Source organism: Ornithorhynchus anatinus, chromosome 2 (assembly GCF_004115215.2).
Source record: "Ornithorhynchus anatinus isolate Pmale09 chromosome 2, mOrnAna1.pri.v4, whole genome shotgun sequence".
NCBI lineage: Eukaryota > Metazoa > Chordata > Mammalia > Monotremata > Ornithorhynchidae > Ornithorhynchus > Ornithorhynchus anatinus.
In genome coordinates, this window is record NC_041729.1 from 145,502,953 (window position 1) to 145,515,731 (window position 12,779).

Consider the following 12,779-nt stretch of genomic DNA (forward strand, 5'->3'; position numbering starts at 1 on the left):
TTTCTCTTCCCTTTGATCATTGATACCGGAAGGAGACCAACTTACAATCGATCGATCGTATTTATTGAGCCATAGAGCACTGTACTAAGCGCCTGAAAAAGTACAGTTTATGTCTTCAGCCCTGACCTCTCTCCTTCCCCGCAATCTCACGTTCCCTCCTGCCTTGAAGACCTATCTATTTGGATGTCACCTCAAATTAAACAGGTCCAAAACTGAACTCTTTGTCTTCCCCCCGACACCGTCCTCCCCCGTCTTTCCCGCCTCCGTAGACACCACCACTGTCCTCCCTACTCCACAAACCTGTAACCTTGGCATTGTCCTCGACTCATCTCCACGCATATATTCGGTCTGTCATTAAATCCTGTTGGTTCTCCAGCCAAACTGCGACCCTGCTGATCCAAGCACTTCCCTTCTCCCTCCTTGACTACTGCATCTGCCGCCTCATTGACCTCCTGTCTCTCCCCGCTCCAGTCCGTACTAAAGTCTGCTACGTGAATCGTTTATCAGCAAAAATATTGAGTTCATGTTTCCCCAATCCCTCAAGAACCTCCAACGGCTCTCCATCCACCTCCGCATCGAACAGAAACTCCTTACCATCGGCTTTAAAGCAGTCGGTCAGCTCTCCCCACCCTACCTCATCACACAGGTCTCCTACTCCAGCCCAGCCCGCACACTCCGCCCCGCTAGCACCAGCTTACTCACTGGGCCACCATCCCGTCCATCTCACCGCCGACCCCTCTCCCACGTCCTCCCCCAGCCCAGAACTCCCTCCCCCTCCATCTACGCCAAACCACCACTCTCTCCACCTTCAAGGGATTGCTAAAATTACATCTCCTCCAAGAGGCCTTCCCCGACTAAGCCCTCTTTTCCCCCGCTCGCTCTCCCTTCTGTGTCATCTGTGCACTTCAATCTGTGACCTTTGGACACATGATATTTTCCCCGCCCCCCCAACCCCGCAACCCTTATGTACCTATCTTTAAATTATATATAATAAAATGCTTATTTGTTCATGTTGGTGCCTGTCTCCCCTTCTAGACTGTGGTCTCGTGGGAAGGGAACGTGTTTGCTAGTTCTGTCATGCTCATCAAGTGCTTGGTGTGGTGCTCTGCGCATGGTAGACGTTGAGTAAATATGATTGATTGATTCAAATTAAAATCAATTACAGGCAGGGGAAGCAACTAAGTATAAAGATAAGTACATAAAGAGAGAAGCAGTGTGGTCTATTGGAAAGAGTATGGTGTTAACCTTCTCACTGTGCCTCCATCTCACCTTTCTCGCTGCTGACCCCAGACCCACGTCCTGCCTCTGGCCTGGAACGCCCTCCCTCCTCCAGTCCGCCTAATAATCACGCTTCTTCCCTTCAAAGCCCTACTGAAGGCACACCTCCTCCCAGAGGCCTTCCCAGACTAAGTCCCCTTTTCCTCAGCTCCCACTCCCACCTTACCTCGACTCGCTCCCTTTGCTCTCCCCCCCGCCCCCACGCAGCACTTATGTATATATGTATATATCTATAATTCTGTTTATATTGATGATTATGATGATATTTGTTAAGCGCTTACTTTGTACCAAGCACTGTTCTAAGCACTGGGGTAGATACAAGGTAGTCAGGTTGTCCCACGTGGGGCTCACAGTCTTAATCCCCATTTTACAGATGAGGTAACTGAGGTGCAGAGAAGTTGTGATTAGCCCAAGGTCACACATCTGATAAGTGGTGGAGTCGGGATTAGAACCCACGACCTATGACCCCCCCCCAAGCCCATGCTTTTTTCACTAAGCCTTGCTGCTCCCATATTGATGCCTCTTTACTTGTTGTGATGTCTGTGTCTTCCTCTAGACTGTAAGCCCGATGTGGGCAGGGATTATCTCGTTTTATTGCTGTATTGTACTTTCCAAGTGCTTAGTACAGTGCCCTGCACACAAAAAGCACCAGTAAATACGATTGAATGAATGAATGAATGAATGAATGAGTATGGGTTTGGGAGTCAGAAGACCTGGGTTCTAATCCCACCTCAGACACATGTCTGCCTTGTGATCTCGTGCAAGTCACTTTACTTCTCCGTGCCTCAGTTGTCTCCTCTGTAAAATAGGGATTAAATCCTACTCCCTCCTACTTAGATTATGAGCTCCATATGGGACAGGCACTATGTCCAACCTGATTAGCTTGTATCTACCTCAGTGCTTAGGGTAGTGCTTGGCACTTAACACGGATCATAATTATTATTATTACTACAATTCAACAGAGTTGGTAGACAGGATCCCTGCCCATTGTGAACTTGGTCGTGAGCCCCTTAAGCGCTTTGATACCCCAGCACCAGTGTGAGCAGTCTTATTTTCTACTATTTCCTCCATCTTGTATCTAATGTCTGTCTCTCCCTCTAGAATGTAAGTTCCTTGTGGGCAGGGTTTGCAGTTCTGTTGTACTGTACTTTCCCAAGTGTCGAGTACAGTGCTCTGCCCACAGTAAGCACTCAATAAATACCATTGATTGACTGATGGACGGAGATTGCAGTTTATAGGGAAAGACTGACATTAAAATAGATTAAGGGGTAGTCTCAAGATTAGTGCCTGGGGAATAGACTGTAAGTTCATTGTGGGAATGTATATGTTTATTGCTATATTGTGCTCTCGCGTGCTTAGTACGGTGCTTTGCACACAGTAAGCGCTCAATAAATGTGAATGAATGAATGAAAGGAGATTACAGTTTAATAATAATTGTGCTATTTGTTAATGTTGCTATGTGCTTGGCACTATGATAATAATGTTAATAATAATAATAATAAAGGACTTTGTTAAGCACTTACTATGTGGCAGGCACTGTATTAAGCTCTGGGATAGATACAAGCAAATCGGGTTGGACACAGTCCCTGTGCCATGTGGGGCTCACAATCTCAATCCCCATTTTACAGGTGAGATAACTGAGGCTCACAGAAGTGAATTGATTTACCCAAGGTCACACAGCAGACAAGTGCTGGAGCCAGGATTAGAACCCATGACCTTATGACTCCCAAGGCCTATCTCTCTCAGGGAAGCAGCGTGGCTCAGTGGAAAGAGCCTGGGCTTCGAAGTCAGAGGTCATGGGTTTGACTCCCGGCTCTGCCACTTGTCAGCTGTGTGACTGTGGGCAAGTCACTTCATTTCTCTGTGCCTCAGTTACCTCATCTGTAAAATGGGGATTAACTGTGAGCCTCACGTGGGACAACCTGCTTACCTGATCACCCTGTATCTACCCCAGCGCTTAGAACAGTGTTCTGCACATAGTAAGCGCTTAACAAATACCAACATTATAGCTATACCACGCTGCTTCCTAAGCGCTCGAGTTGATACAAGCAAATCAGATTGGACACAGTCTCTATCCCATATGGGGCTCACAGTCTCAATCCCCATTTTGCGGATGAGGTAACTGAGGTGCAGAGAAGCAAAGTTACTCGCCCAAGGTTACACAGCAGACAAGGGGTGAAGCCGGGATTAGAATCCATGACCATTTGACTATCTACTAAATTCTATCCCGTGATCTATCCACTACACCATGGAGTTTACAGGGAAAGACTGACATTAAAATAGATTAGGGTGTAGTCTCAAGGGAAATAAAGTGTAGGGATATTTATATAAGTACCGTGGGGCTGAGATGAGTAGAGAAGCAGCATGGCTCAATGGAAAGAGTACGGGCTTGGGAGTCAGAGGTCATGGGTTCGAATCCCGGCTCTGTCATAGCTGTGTGACTGTGGGCAAGTCACTTAGCTTCTCTGTGCCTCAGTTACCTCATCTGTAAAATGGGGGTTAAGACTGTGAGCCTCACCAGGGACAACCTGATTACCCTGTATCTACCCCAGCGCTTAGAACAGTGCTCTGCACATAGGTAAGCGCTTAACAAATACAAAATACATTATTATCAGAAAACTTAAGGGGTGCATAGCCAAGTGCATAGTTGATACAGAGAGGAGGACGAATTGGGGAACTAAATCCGGGAAGCCTTCTTGGAGGAGATGTGGATTTTAGGAGGGTTTTGAAGGGGGGAAGAGTAGTGGACTGTCTTACTCAGAGAACGTGGTGGTTGACAGTCCTTCAAGAGGCTGTGAAAGCAATCTCCTATTTAGACGGGGTGTTAGATATGTGTCATATATGTATGTGTGTGTGCACATATACACGTACACATATTAGGCAGCATCACTGCTACTTTCTCAGATGTTTGTTGGAGCTGTATATAGAGGCAACATGGGGGAACTGCCTGGCAGCAAAAGCTAAACAAGGCCACAGTGGATTAGACAGAGAGGTTCACCAAATTCAGAGGGTTTCACCAGCTGAGAAGAATGGAGAGGAGCAGCAGCATGGCGTAGTGGAGAGAGTACGGCCCTGAGTCAGAAGGTCATGAGTTCTAATCCCGACTCCGCCACTTGTCTGCTGCGTGATTTTGAGCAAGTCACTTCACTTCTTTGGGCCTCAGTTACCTCATCTGGAAAACGGAGATCAAAGCTGTGAGCCCCAAGTGGGACAACTTGATAGCCTTGTATCTATCCCAGTGTTTAGAACAGTGCTTGGCACACAGTAAGTGCTTAACAAATACCGTCATCCTTATTATTATTATTTTCTGGGCCTCAGTTACCTCATCGGGAAAATGGGGATTAAGACTGCCAGCTCCCTGTGGGACAGGGACTATGTCCAACCTGATTAACTTGTATCTACCCCAGAACTTAGAACAGTGCTTGGCACATAGTGCTTAACAAGTACCTTTATTATTATTATTAAGTGATGGAAATGGAAAATCTGCTGGGACAAAGTAGGGAGAGAGCAAGGGAAAATTCTACAGGTAGAAAGGGCTAGTTATTCGGTAGTATTTATTGAATGCCTACTGCGTGCAGAGCACTGGGCTAAGCATTTGGGAGAGTACAGTAGAAATGGTGACATATTCCCTGTCTCATTTCCCATTTCCACGTCCCTTATAGAAAAGCAGAACATCAATCAATGGTACTTATTAAGTGCTTACTGGGGTAGATACAAGTTCATAAGGTTGGACACAGTCCCTGTCCCACATGGGGCTCACAGTCTAAATCAGAGGCTGGAGGATTTAATTCCCAATATATAGATGAGGTGACTGGGCAGCGTGGCCTAGTGACAAGAGCACCATCTTGGGAGTCAGAGAACATGGGTTCTAATCCCGGCTCCGTCACCCGTCTGCTGTGTGACTTTGGGCAAGTCGCTTCACTTCTCTGTGCCTCAGTTCCCTCATCTGTAAAATGGGGATTAAGACTGTGAGCCCCATATGGGACAATCTGATTACCTTGTATCTTCCCCAGCGCTTAGAACAGTGCTTGGCACATAGTAAGCGCTTAACAAATACCATAATTATTATTATTATTATTATTATCAGAAATTAAGTGACTTGCCCCAGATCACATCGGAGGCAAGTGGCAGAGCTGGAATTTGAACCCAGATCCTCTGACTCCCAAGGTCTATTTCTTTTCACTAAGTCCTGCTGCTCTCTTTCAAACCTACTTTTCCAGTATATTCTTGGCTACACCACTATTTGTGAATGCCTGACTGAGTCACATAGCATATTGGCCATTTGCCCTTAGAGGGAATCTTTTTGTAGTAGAAGCCAAGCATTCTAGAGAAAAGTCTGTGTTGGCCTCCCAGGAAGGCAACTTGAAGTGGATCCTCAGCTTGGCAGACTTTATTTACTGAACCTCGATTTTTTTGAATGAGCTGTTAATGAGATAACAGAGTTTTACTACCTGCAGAAAAGATTAAGGAAGTTTTATAAGGACCATTTGGAACTCAGCAGCTAATTTTAATTATGGTTAGAATCCCTGGGGAGTTTTTCAAAGGTGTTAAAAATTTAAGGTTAAGCAATTCAGAAGGCATAATTACTGCTAATTAGAGGAAAGATTCATGGAGGATCTTAGGATGGTACAGGAGTATAATAGCTGACCCCCCAAAATGAGACAGAACAAATGGGACTATTTGATGTGAAAATGGATGGCAAAATTGTGACTTCTTAAAATGCCTCAGAAGAAAGGAGTAAAAAATAAAATCAAAATCCAGGTTGGGGTGGTAGGCTTGGTTACCATCTCACTGGGGGCAAAGACCCTCATTGACCAGTAGCCATGGGGATGATACTATTCATTAGTCTTGTCACCATAAAGTCACCCAGGCCAATGCTCTAAATAACTTGCCCAAGATCACACAGCAAACAAGTGGTGGAGCTGGTTTAGAACCCAAGTCATTTGACTCCCAGGCCTGGGCTCTAGCCACTCCTCTACAATGTTTCTCCGTTCCAGTAATTAGGGGAGCGTGACTGACTCATTTGTATCATATCCTCCCAAGTGCTTAGTTCAGTGCTCTGCACACAATGAGCACTCAGTTAATACCATTGATGATGATGGTTTAACCCCTTGCTACTGACATGTCTTCCCATATGGGCAGGTTTCCCTGAGCCCCTTCCCCTCTGTAAAATGGGCAGTGGTCGATCCCCCACAAAAGCTGCCCCTTCAGTCCAAGAGTGATAGCGCCCCTCTAACTCCTGTCTCCTCCCTTCGGCCTCGCTCTACTCCCTCTCATTCTTCTTCTTCTCCACATCTAACTGCTTCTCCACTCCCAGGCACGTGCTCTCTCTCTCTCTCTCTCTCTCTGTGTCTCTCTTCCTCTTTCTCCCTTCCTTTCATCCTTCCTTCCTTCCTTCTTTCCTTTCCCTCTCTCTCCCTCCCCCCGCCACCTCTCCTCTCTCCCCTTTTTCTGCATCTGTTCTGCTCCCTCTGATTCTCCATTTCCAGATCTAACTGCCTCTGCACTCCCAGGTGCTAGCTCTATCTCTTTCTTTCTCTCTTTCATCTTCCCCTCTAAACCAGAAGCTCCTCGTGGGCAGGGAATGTGCCTACCAACTCAGTTGCCTTGGACTCTCCCAAGTGCTCTACCCCAATGCTTAGTTCTGTGCCTGGCACATAGTAAGCGCTTAACAAATACTAATATTATTATCATTATTATTTTTATCATCATCATCATTATCATGACTTCAGTGGTGGAATGAGTCCAGTTGAGGATGAAATGTGTCTCCCACACTATCAAGGCATTGCTCTCCCTTTCCTATCCCCTTTTTTCTCCCTCCTATCCTCTTTGCCCTTTACCCCATCCCCTTTCTGACCCTTCTCTCTTTTTCACCCCCTCTCCTTCTGTTTACTCCCTTCTTAGCTCTCTTTCCTCTCCTAGCTCCCATCTCCAGTCTCCCCTCCCCCTTTTCCTCTTCCTCCTCCTTCCCTCCTCTCCCACTTCTCCCTTTGTGTCAACAAGGAATGTAAGGATTGTAAGGCAAAGATCCTAGTCCTGCACCATAAACCGGAATTCCATTGAGCCTGGTACTTGAAAATGAACCCAAGATTCACCGGTGTCTTCTAAACACGGGTGGTTTTTTTTAGCTAGTAGATGCAGAGAAGCCTCATTTCCTGTTATGTGGTTTAACTGAGAGTTGGGCTTGTGTTTCTTGGTGTTCCTAAATGATTAAGCAGCTTTAGCTTACAAAATATATATAGAGAGAGAGAAATCAATGCATCAATTGCATTTATCGAGGGCTTACTATGTGAAGAGCACTGTATTAAGCTCTTGGGAGAGTGCAGTATAACAGTTGATGACAGACTTGTTCCCTGCCTACAAAGAGAAACTGAACTTTTAATACTGTATCTGTGTACTTCCAGGGTCATTATTATTCTTCACAATAATAATCATAATAATAGTGGTATTTGTTGAGCACTTACTACATGCCAAGCATTGTTCTAAGCACGGGGGTAGATAGAAGTTAATCAGGGTGGACACAGTCCCTGTTTCACGGAGGGTTTACCATCTAAGTTGGAGTGAGTAAGATTGAAGCCCCATTTTACAGAGGCGTAAAGAAGTGAAGCGACTTGCCCAAGGTCACACAGCCAGAGCCGGGATTAGAACGTAGTTCCTCTGACTCCCAGGCCCGAGCTCTGTCCACTAGGCCACACTGCTTATCTGGGTTGCATTGCACAATCCTAGCAATTAATCGCCATTTTACAGTTAGATGGTGTCATGCCCACCTGCGTATCCTTTCTCAGTGAGACCCCGGGTGACGTCGGTCCGTCTGCTGCCGCCCCATTTGTGGTAGGCACCCACACCCCTTTCGTGTCACACCCAGGGGCAGTTACCTCACTCTCTTGCAATCGGTTAACAGTATTTGCTGAGAGCTTACTATGTGCAGAGCCCGTTACAAATCACTTGGGAGAGTATAGTACAGCCCAATCCGCAGAAATGTTCCCAAACGAGTTTACGGCGTAGGGTGGATGAACGACATTAATATATCAACAATCAATCAATCAATGGTATTCATTGAGCGCTTAGTATGTGCAGAGGATCGTACTAAGCGTTTGGGAGAGTACAATAAAACAGATTAGCAGACACGTGCCCTGCCCGTAATGAGCTTACAATTTGGGGGGTGGGGGGAGAGAGACATTAATATCAATAATAATCAATCAAACATATTTATTGAGTGCTTACTAAGCACTTGGGAGAGGACAGCGTAACAGAATTAGCACACACATTCACTGCCAATAACAGGTTTACAGTCTAGAGGGTAAAACAGACATTAATATCAATAATTATCAATCAATTGTATTCATTGAGTTCTTACTGTGTGCCGAGCATTGTACTAAGCACTTTGGAGATTACAACACAACAATATAACAGACACATTCCCTATGCGTAATGAGTTTGTGGTCTAGAGGAAGATATAATAAATGTTATAATTAATAATATATATGATATAAAGAAGCAGCATGGCTTAGTGGCAAGAGCACGGGCTTGGGAGTCAGAGGTCGTGGGTTCGAATTCCGGCTCCGCCGCTTATCAGCTGTGTGACTTTGGGCAACTCTCTTAACTTCTCTGTGCCTCAGTTACCTCATCCTTAAAATGGAAATTAAGACTGTAAAGCCCCACGTGGGACAACCTGATTACCTTGTATTTCCCCCAGTGCTTAGAACACTGCCAAGCACAGTTAACAAATACCATCATATTATTATAAATAGAATATAACTAGAATTAATAAATAATGAATTCATAATATACAATTTATACATTTCCATTTGGAGGCACAGCCCAGGGAGCAGATCAGAGATTCCTAATAGGAGGAGATTCAAATTGCCTTAAAAAAAATATATTGATCTAAGGCGTATTTTTCCAAGTCATCTTCTTGAAGAAACAGTGTGGCTTAGTGGATAGAGCATGGGCCCGGGAGTCAGAAGGACCTGGGTTCTCATCCCAGCTCTGCCACATTAACATCTCTGGCCCTCAGTACCGTGATCTGTAAAATGGGGATGAAGAGTGGGAGCCCCATGTGGGACAGGGACTGTGTCCAACTTGATTACCTTGTATCTACCCCAGTGCTTAGAACAGTGCTTGGCACATAGTAAGTGCTTAACACGTACCCATAATTGTTGTTGCTACCATCTTCTAAAACTACTGTAAATGCCCTAGTAACTTCGCCTGATGAATACTGCAGGTAGTATTGGGGTTAATATAATTTTATAATATGAATATAATATAATAATATTTCTTATCCCTTCTTTTTGTATTTTTCTAGGCAGTTCCTGTCCAAAGGTCATTATAGTTACACCACTGTGCACTCAAGGCAGTGCCAACAGTTTGGTTGATCAGAATACAGGTGATGAAAAGGCTCAGGGAATAAATGGAAAAACGACGGTCAAACAGTTGCCACGTTCAGCTGCAAACCCAAAGCCCCAAGGTAAGTTCAGACGCCGCTGCTTTGCCTAAGGAAATTGCAAACCACAGAAAAGATGGCCAGTCGTCTCCAAGCAAAGTCCAGTAATAATATTGATAATGATAATAACAATGGTATTTAAGTGCTTACTGTGTGCCTAGCACTAATAATAATAATAATGTTGGTATTTGTTAAGCGCTTACTATGTGCCGAGCACTGTTCTAAGCGCTGGGGTAGACATAGGGGAATCAGGTTGTCCCACGTGGGGCTCACAGTCTTAATCCCCATTTTACAGATGAGGGAACTGAGGCACAGAGAAGTTAAGTGACTTGCCCAGGGTCACACAGCCGACAAGTGGCAGAGCTGGGATTCGAACTCATGAGCCCTGACTCCAAAGCCCATGCTCTTTCCACTGAGCCACGCTGCTTCTCTAAGTACTAAGTGTACTGTACTAAGTGCTGAGGTGGTTACAGGCAAATTGAGTTGGGTACAGTCCCTGTCCCTCATGGGGCTCACGGTCTCAATCCCTATTTTACGGATGAAGGACTGAGGCACGGAGAAGTGGAGTGACTTGGCCAAGGCACACGACAGACAAGTGGCAGAGCCGGTCCGAATATTTCCTTGCAGCTTCAAGTGTTCCTTGGACACTTCATCCCATCTTATGGAGGAAGATGGGGTCCAAACAAATTTCTGTGGGGAAATTATTCAGTGGCTCAATCAATGGTATTTATTGAGCACTTTCTTTATGTAGAGAAGCAGCAGGCATAGTGGGTAGAGCAAGGACCTGGGAGTCAGAAGGTCATGGGTTCTAATCCCTGCTCCACCACTTCTCTGCTGGGTGATCTTGGGCAAGTGACTTCACTTCTCTGGGTCTTGGTTACCTCATCTGTAAAATGGGCATGGAGACTCTGAGCCCCATGTGAGACAGGGACTGTGTCCAACGTGATTTGCTTCTCTTCACCCCAGTGCTTAGTATGTTGCCTGGCACACAGTAAGCACTTAACAATACCACAATTATTTTTATTATTACTACAGCCCAGCCCCCACACTCGGTTCCTCTAACACCAACCTAGTTACTGTATCCTATCTCATCCATTTTGCCTCTGACCCATCATCCACTTCTTCCCTCTGGCCTAGAACACTCTCACCCTTCCTTTTCAACAAACCACCACTTTCCCCGCCTTGAAAGGCTTATTAAAATCACATCTCCTCCAGGAGACCTTCCCTGACTAAACCCTGCCTTCCTCTTCTCCCACTCCTTTCTGCGTCGCCCTGACTCGCTCCTTTTATTCATTCCCCCTCCCAACTCTGCAGCACTTACGTCCATATCTGTCATTTTATTTATAGCAATGTCCGTCTCCCCCTCTAGACTTTAAGCTTTTTGTGGGCAGGGATTGTGTCTGTTTATTGTTACATTGTACTCTCCCAAGGGCTTAGTACAGTGCTCTGCACACAGTAAGGTCTCAATAAAGACGATCAACTGAATGAGCGATCTATGCCATTGATCCTCTATCCATTAAACACTTGATATTCACTCCATCCTCAGTTCCACTGCACTTCTATACATTCCCATAATTTATTTTGCTGTCTGTCTCCCCCTCTGGACTGGAAGCTCCTTGAGGCAGGAAATGTGCCTACCAACTGTGTTGAATTGTACTCTTTCAAGCACTCAGCACATTGCTCTGTACACAGTAAGTTTAATTGATTAATTGATTGGTTCATCCAGGGGAGACCAACATTAAAAAAAAATCCCAGCTAGGGTAATCAGAATAAATAATTGACTGCACAACTACGGACACATCAATATACAAGTTCTGAGGTGACTGTCGACCGAATAAGACGTATGTTGGGTTGTTGGCATTGGGAGTTAATCGGGGTGGCGTGCTGGAGGAGGTGGGATTTTAGGAGGGCTCTGAACACCTCTGCAGAGTGCAAGGACCAGAGACTCTATAGAAGGAAGAGTAAAACTGGCCTATTTGAAGATGTGGCTTATTCAAAACGCATCTCCTCCAAGAGACCTTCCTGACTAAGCCCTCATTTCCTCCTCTCCCACTCCCTTCTGTATCACCGTTGCACTAGATTTGCATACTTTATTCACCCCCCCTCAGTCCCACAGTACTTATGTACATATCTGTAATTTATATATATGTATATATATATATATACATATATTAAAGTCTATATCCCTTTCTAAATGGTAAGTTTGTTGTAGGCAAGAACATGATTATCATTTATTCAATCATATCTATTAAGCATTTACTGTGTGCAGAGCACTGTACTAAGCGCTTGATTACCAACTCTATTTTGTACACTCCCAAGTGCTTAGTCCATCTGCCCACAGTAAGCACTCAATAAATATAACTGAATGATTGAAATAGATGTATAAATTTCAACAGTGGAGCCTTGTAAATGAGATGCATTATTCTGCAGTGGACTAATGGTTCAAATAAAATAATCTTGGTCTTGAGCGGCTAAGATTATATACTAGTCAAGTGTGCACATCTTAAAAAAAAATCCTGCAGGATTTGTGTTTCTTAATGGCTTATAGGTAACTCATTTTCAATGTCATAAAAGTGGATTTTCTGCTAAGGGTATTGTTTGAAGCTTTGCGGAGTGGCTGAAAAGCATTACATTGAGATTGTACAAGTAAGGCTTTTTTCTATGAGATTGGATTTCTGTTTGGCTTGGGAATCTGCTTGATTGGCAGAGGCTCCCAGGGAGCAGAATCATCGCTCTTCAGTGTTAAGCATTTGTAAAAGCTTGAACAGCTGAGCCCATGGGGGAATAAAAGTGTGCCCTTGAAAACGCCCTGTTTTATTAAAAAGAGTAAGCTAAAGTTTTTTAAAATGAGTAAAGACCAAAAGCAAAAGTCATTTATTCAGTAATGCTTATTGAGCATCTATTAGGGACTGAACTAGGTTTGGGGGGGTACATAGAAGTAAAAACAGGATCCCTTTTCTCAGGGAGTTTATAATCTAATCGAGCGGTCAGACAGACATAAATTGTGGGCATTCAGTGGGAGCAAGAAGAAGAGCAAGATGATGGTGATGGTATTTAT

The 12,779-nt window shown here is 44.7% G+C and overlaps 1 protein-coding gene across 1 annotated transcript in view; it reads left to right on the plus strand.

The window, feature by feature from the left end:
- Positions 1-12,779, plus strand: part of FGD4 (FYVE, RhoGEF and PH domain containing 4) — a 189,341-nt gene that overhangs the window by 86,347 nt on the left and 90,215 nt on the right. The window contains exon 2 of the mRNA XM_039911230.1: positions 9,584-9,745. Coding sequence (XP_039767164.1) covers positions 9,584-9,745 — 162 coding nt within the window. The remainder of the gene's footprint in view (positions 1-9,583; positions 9,746-12,779) is intronic.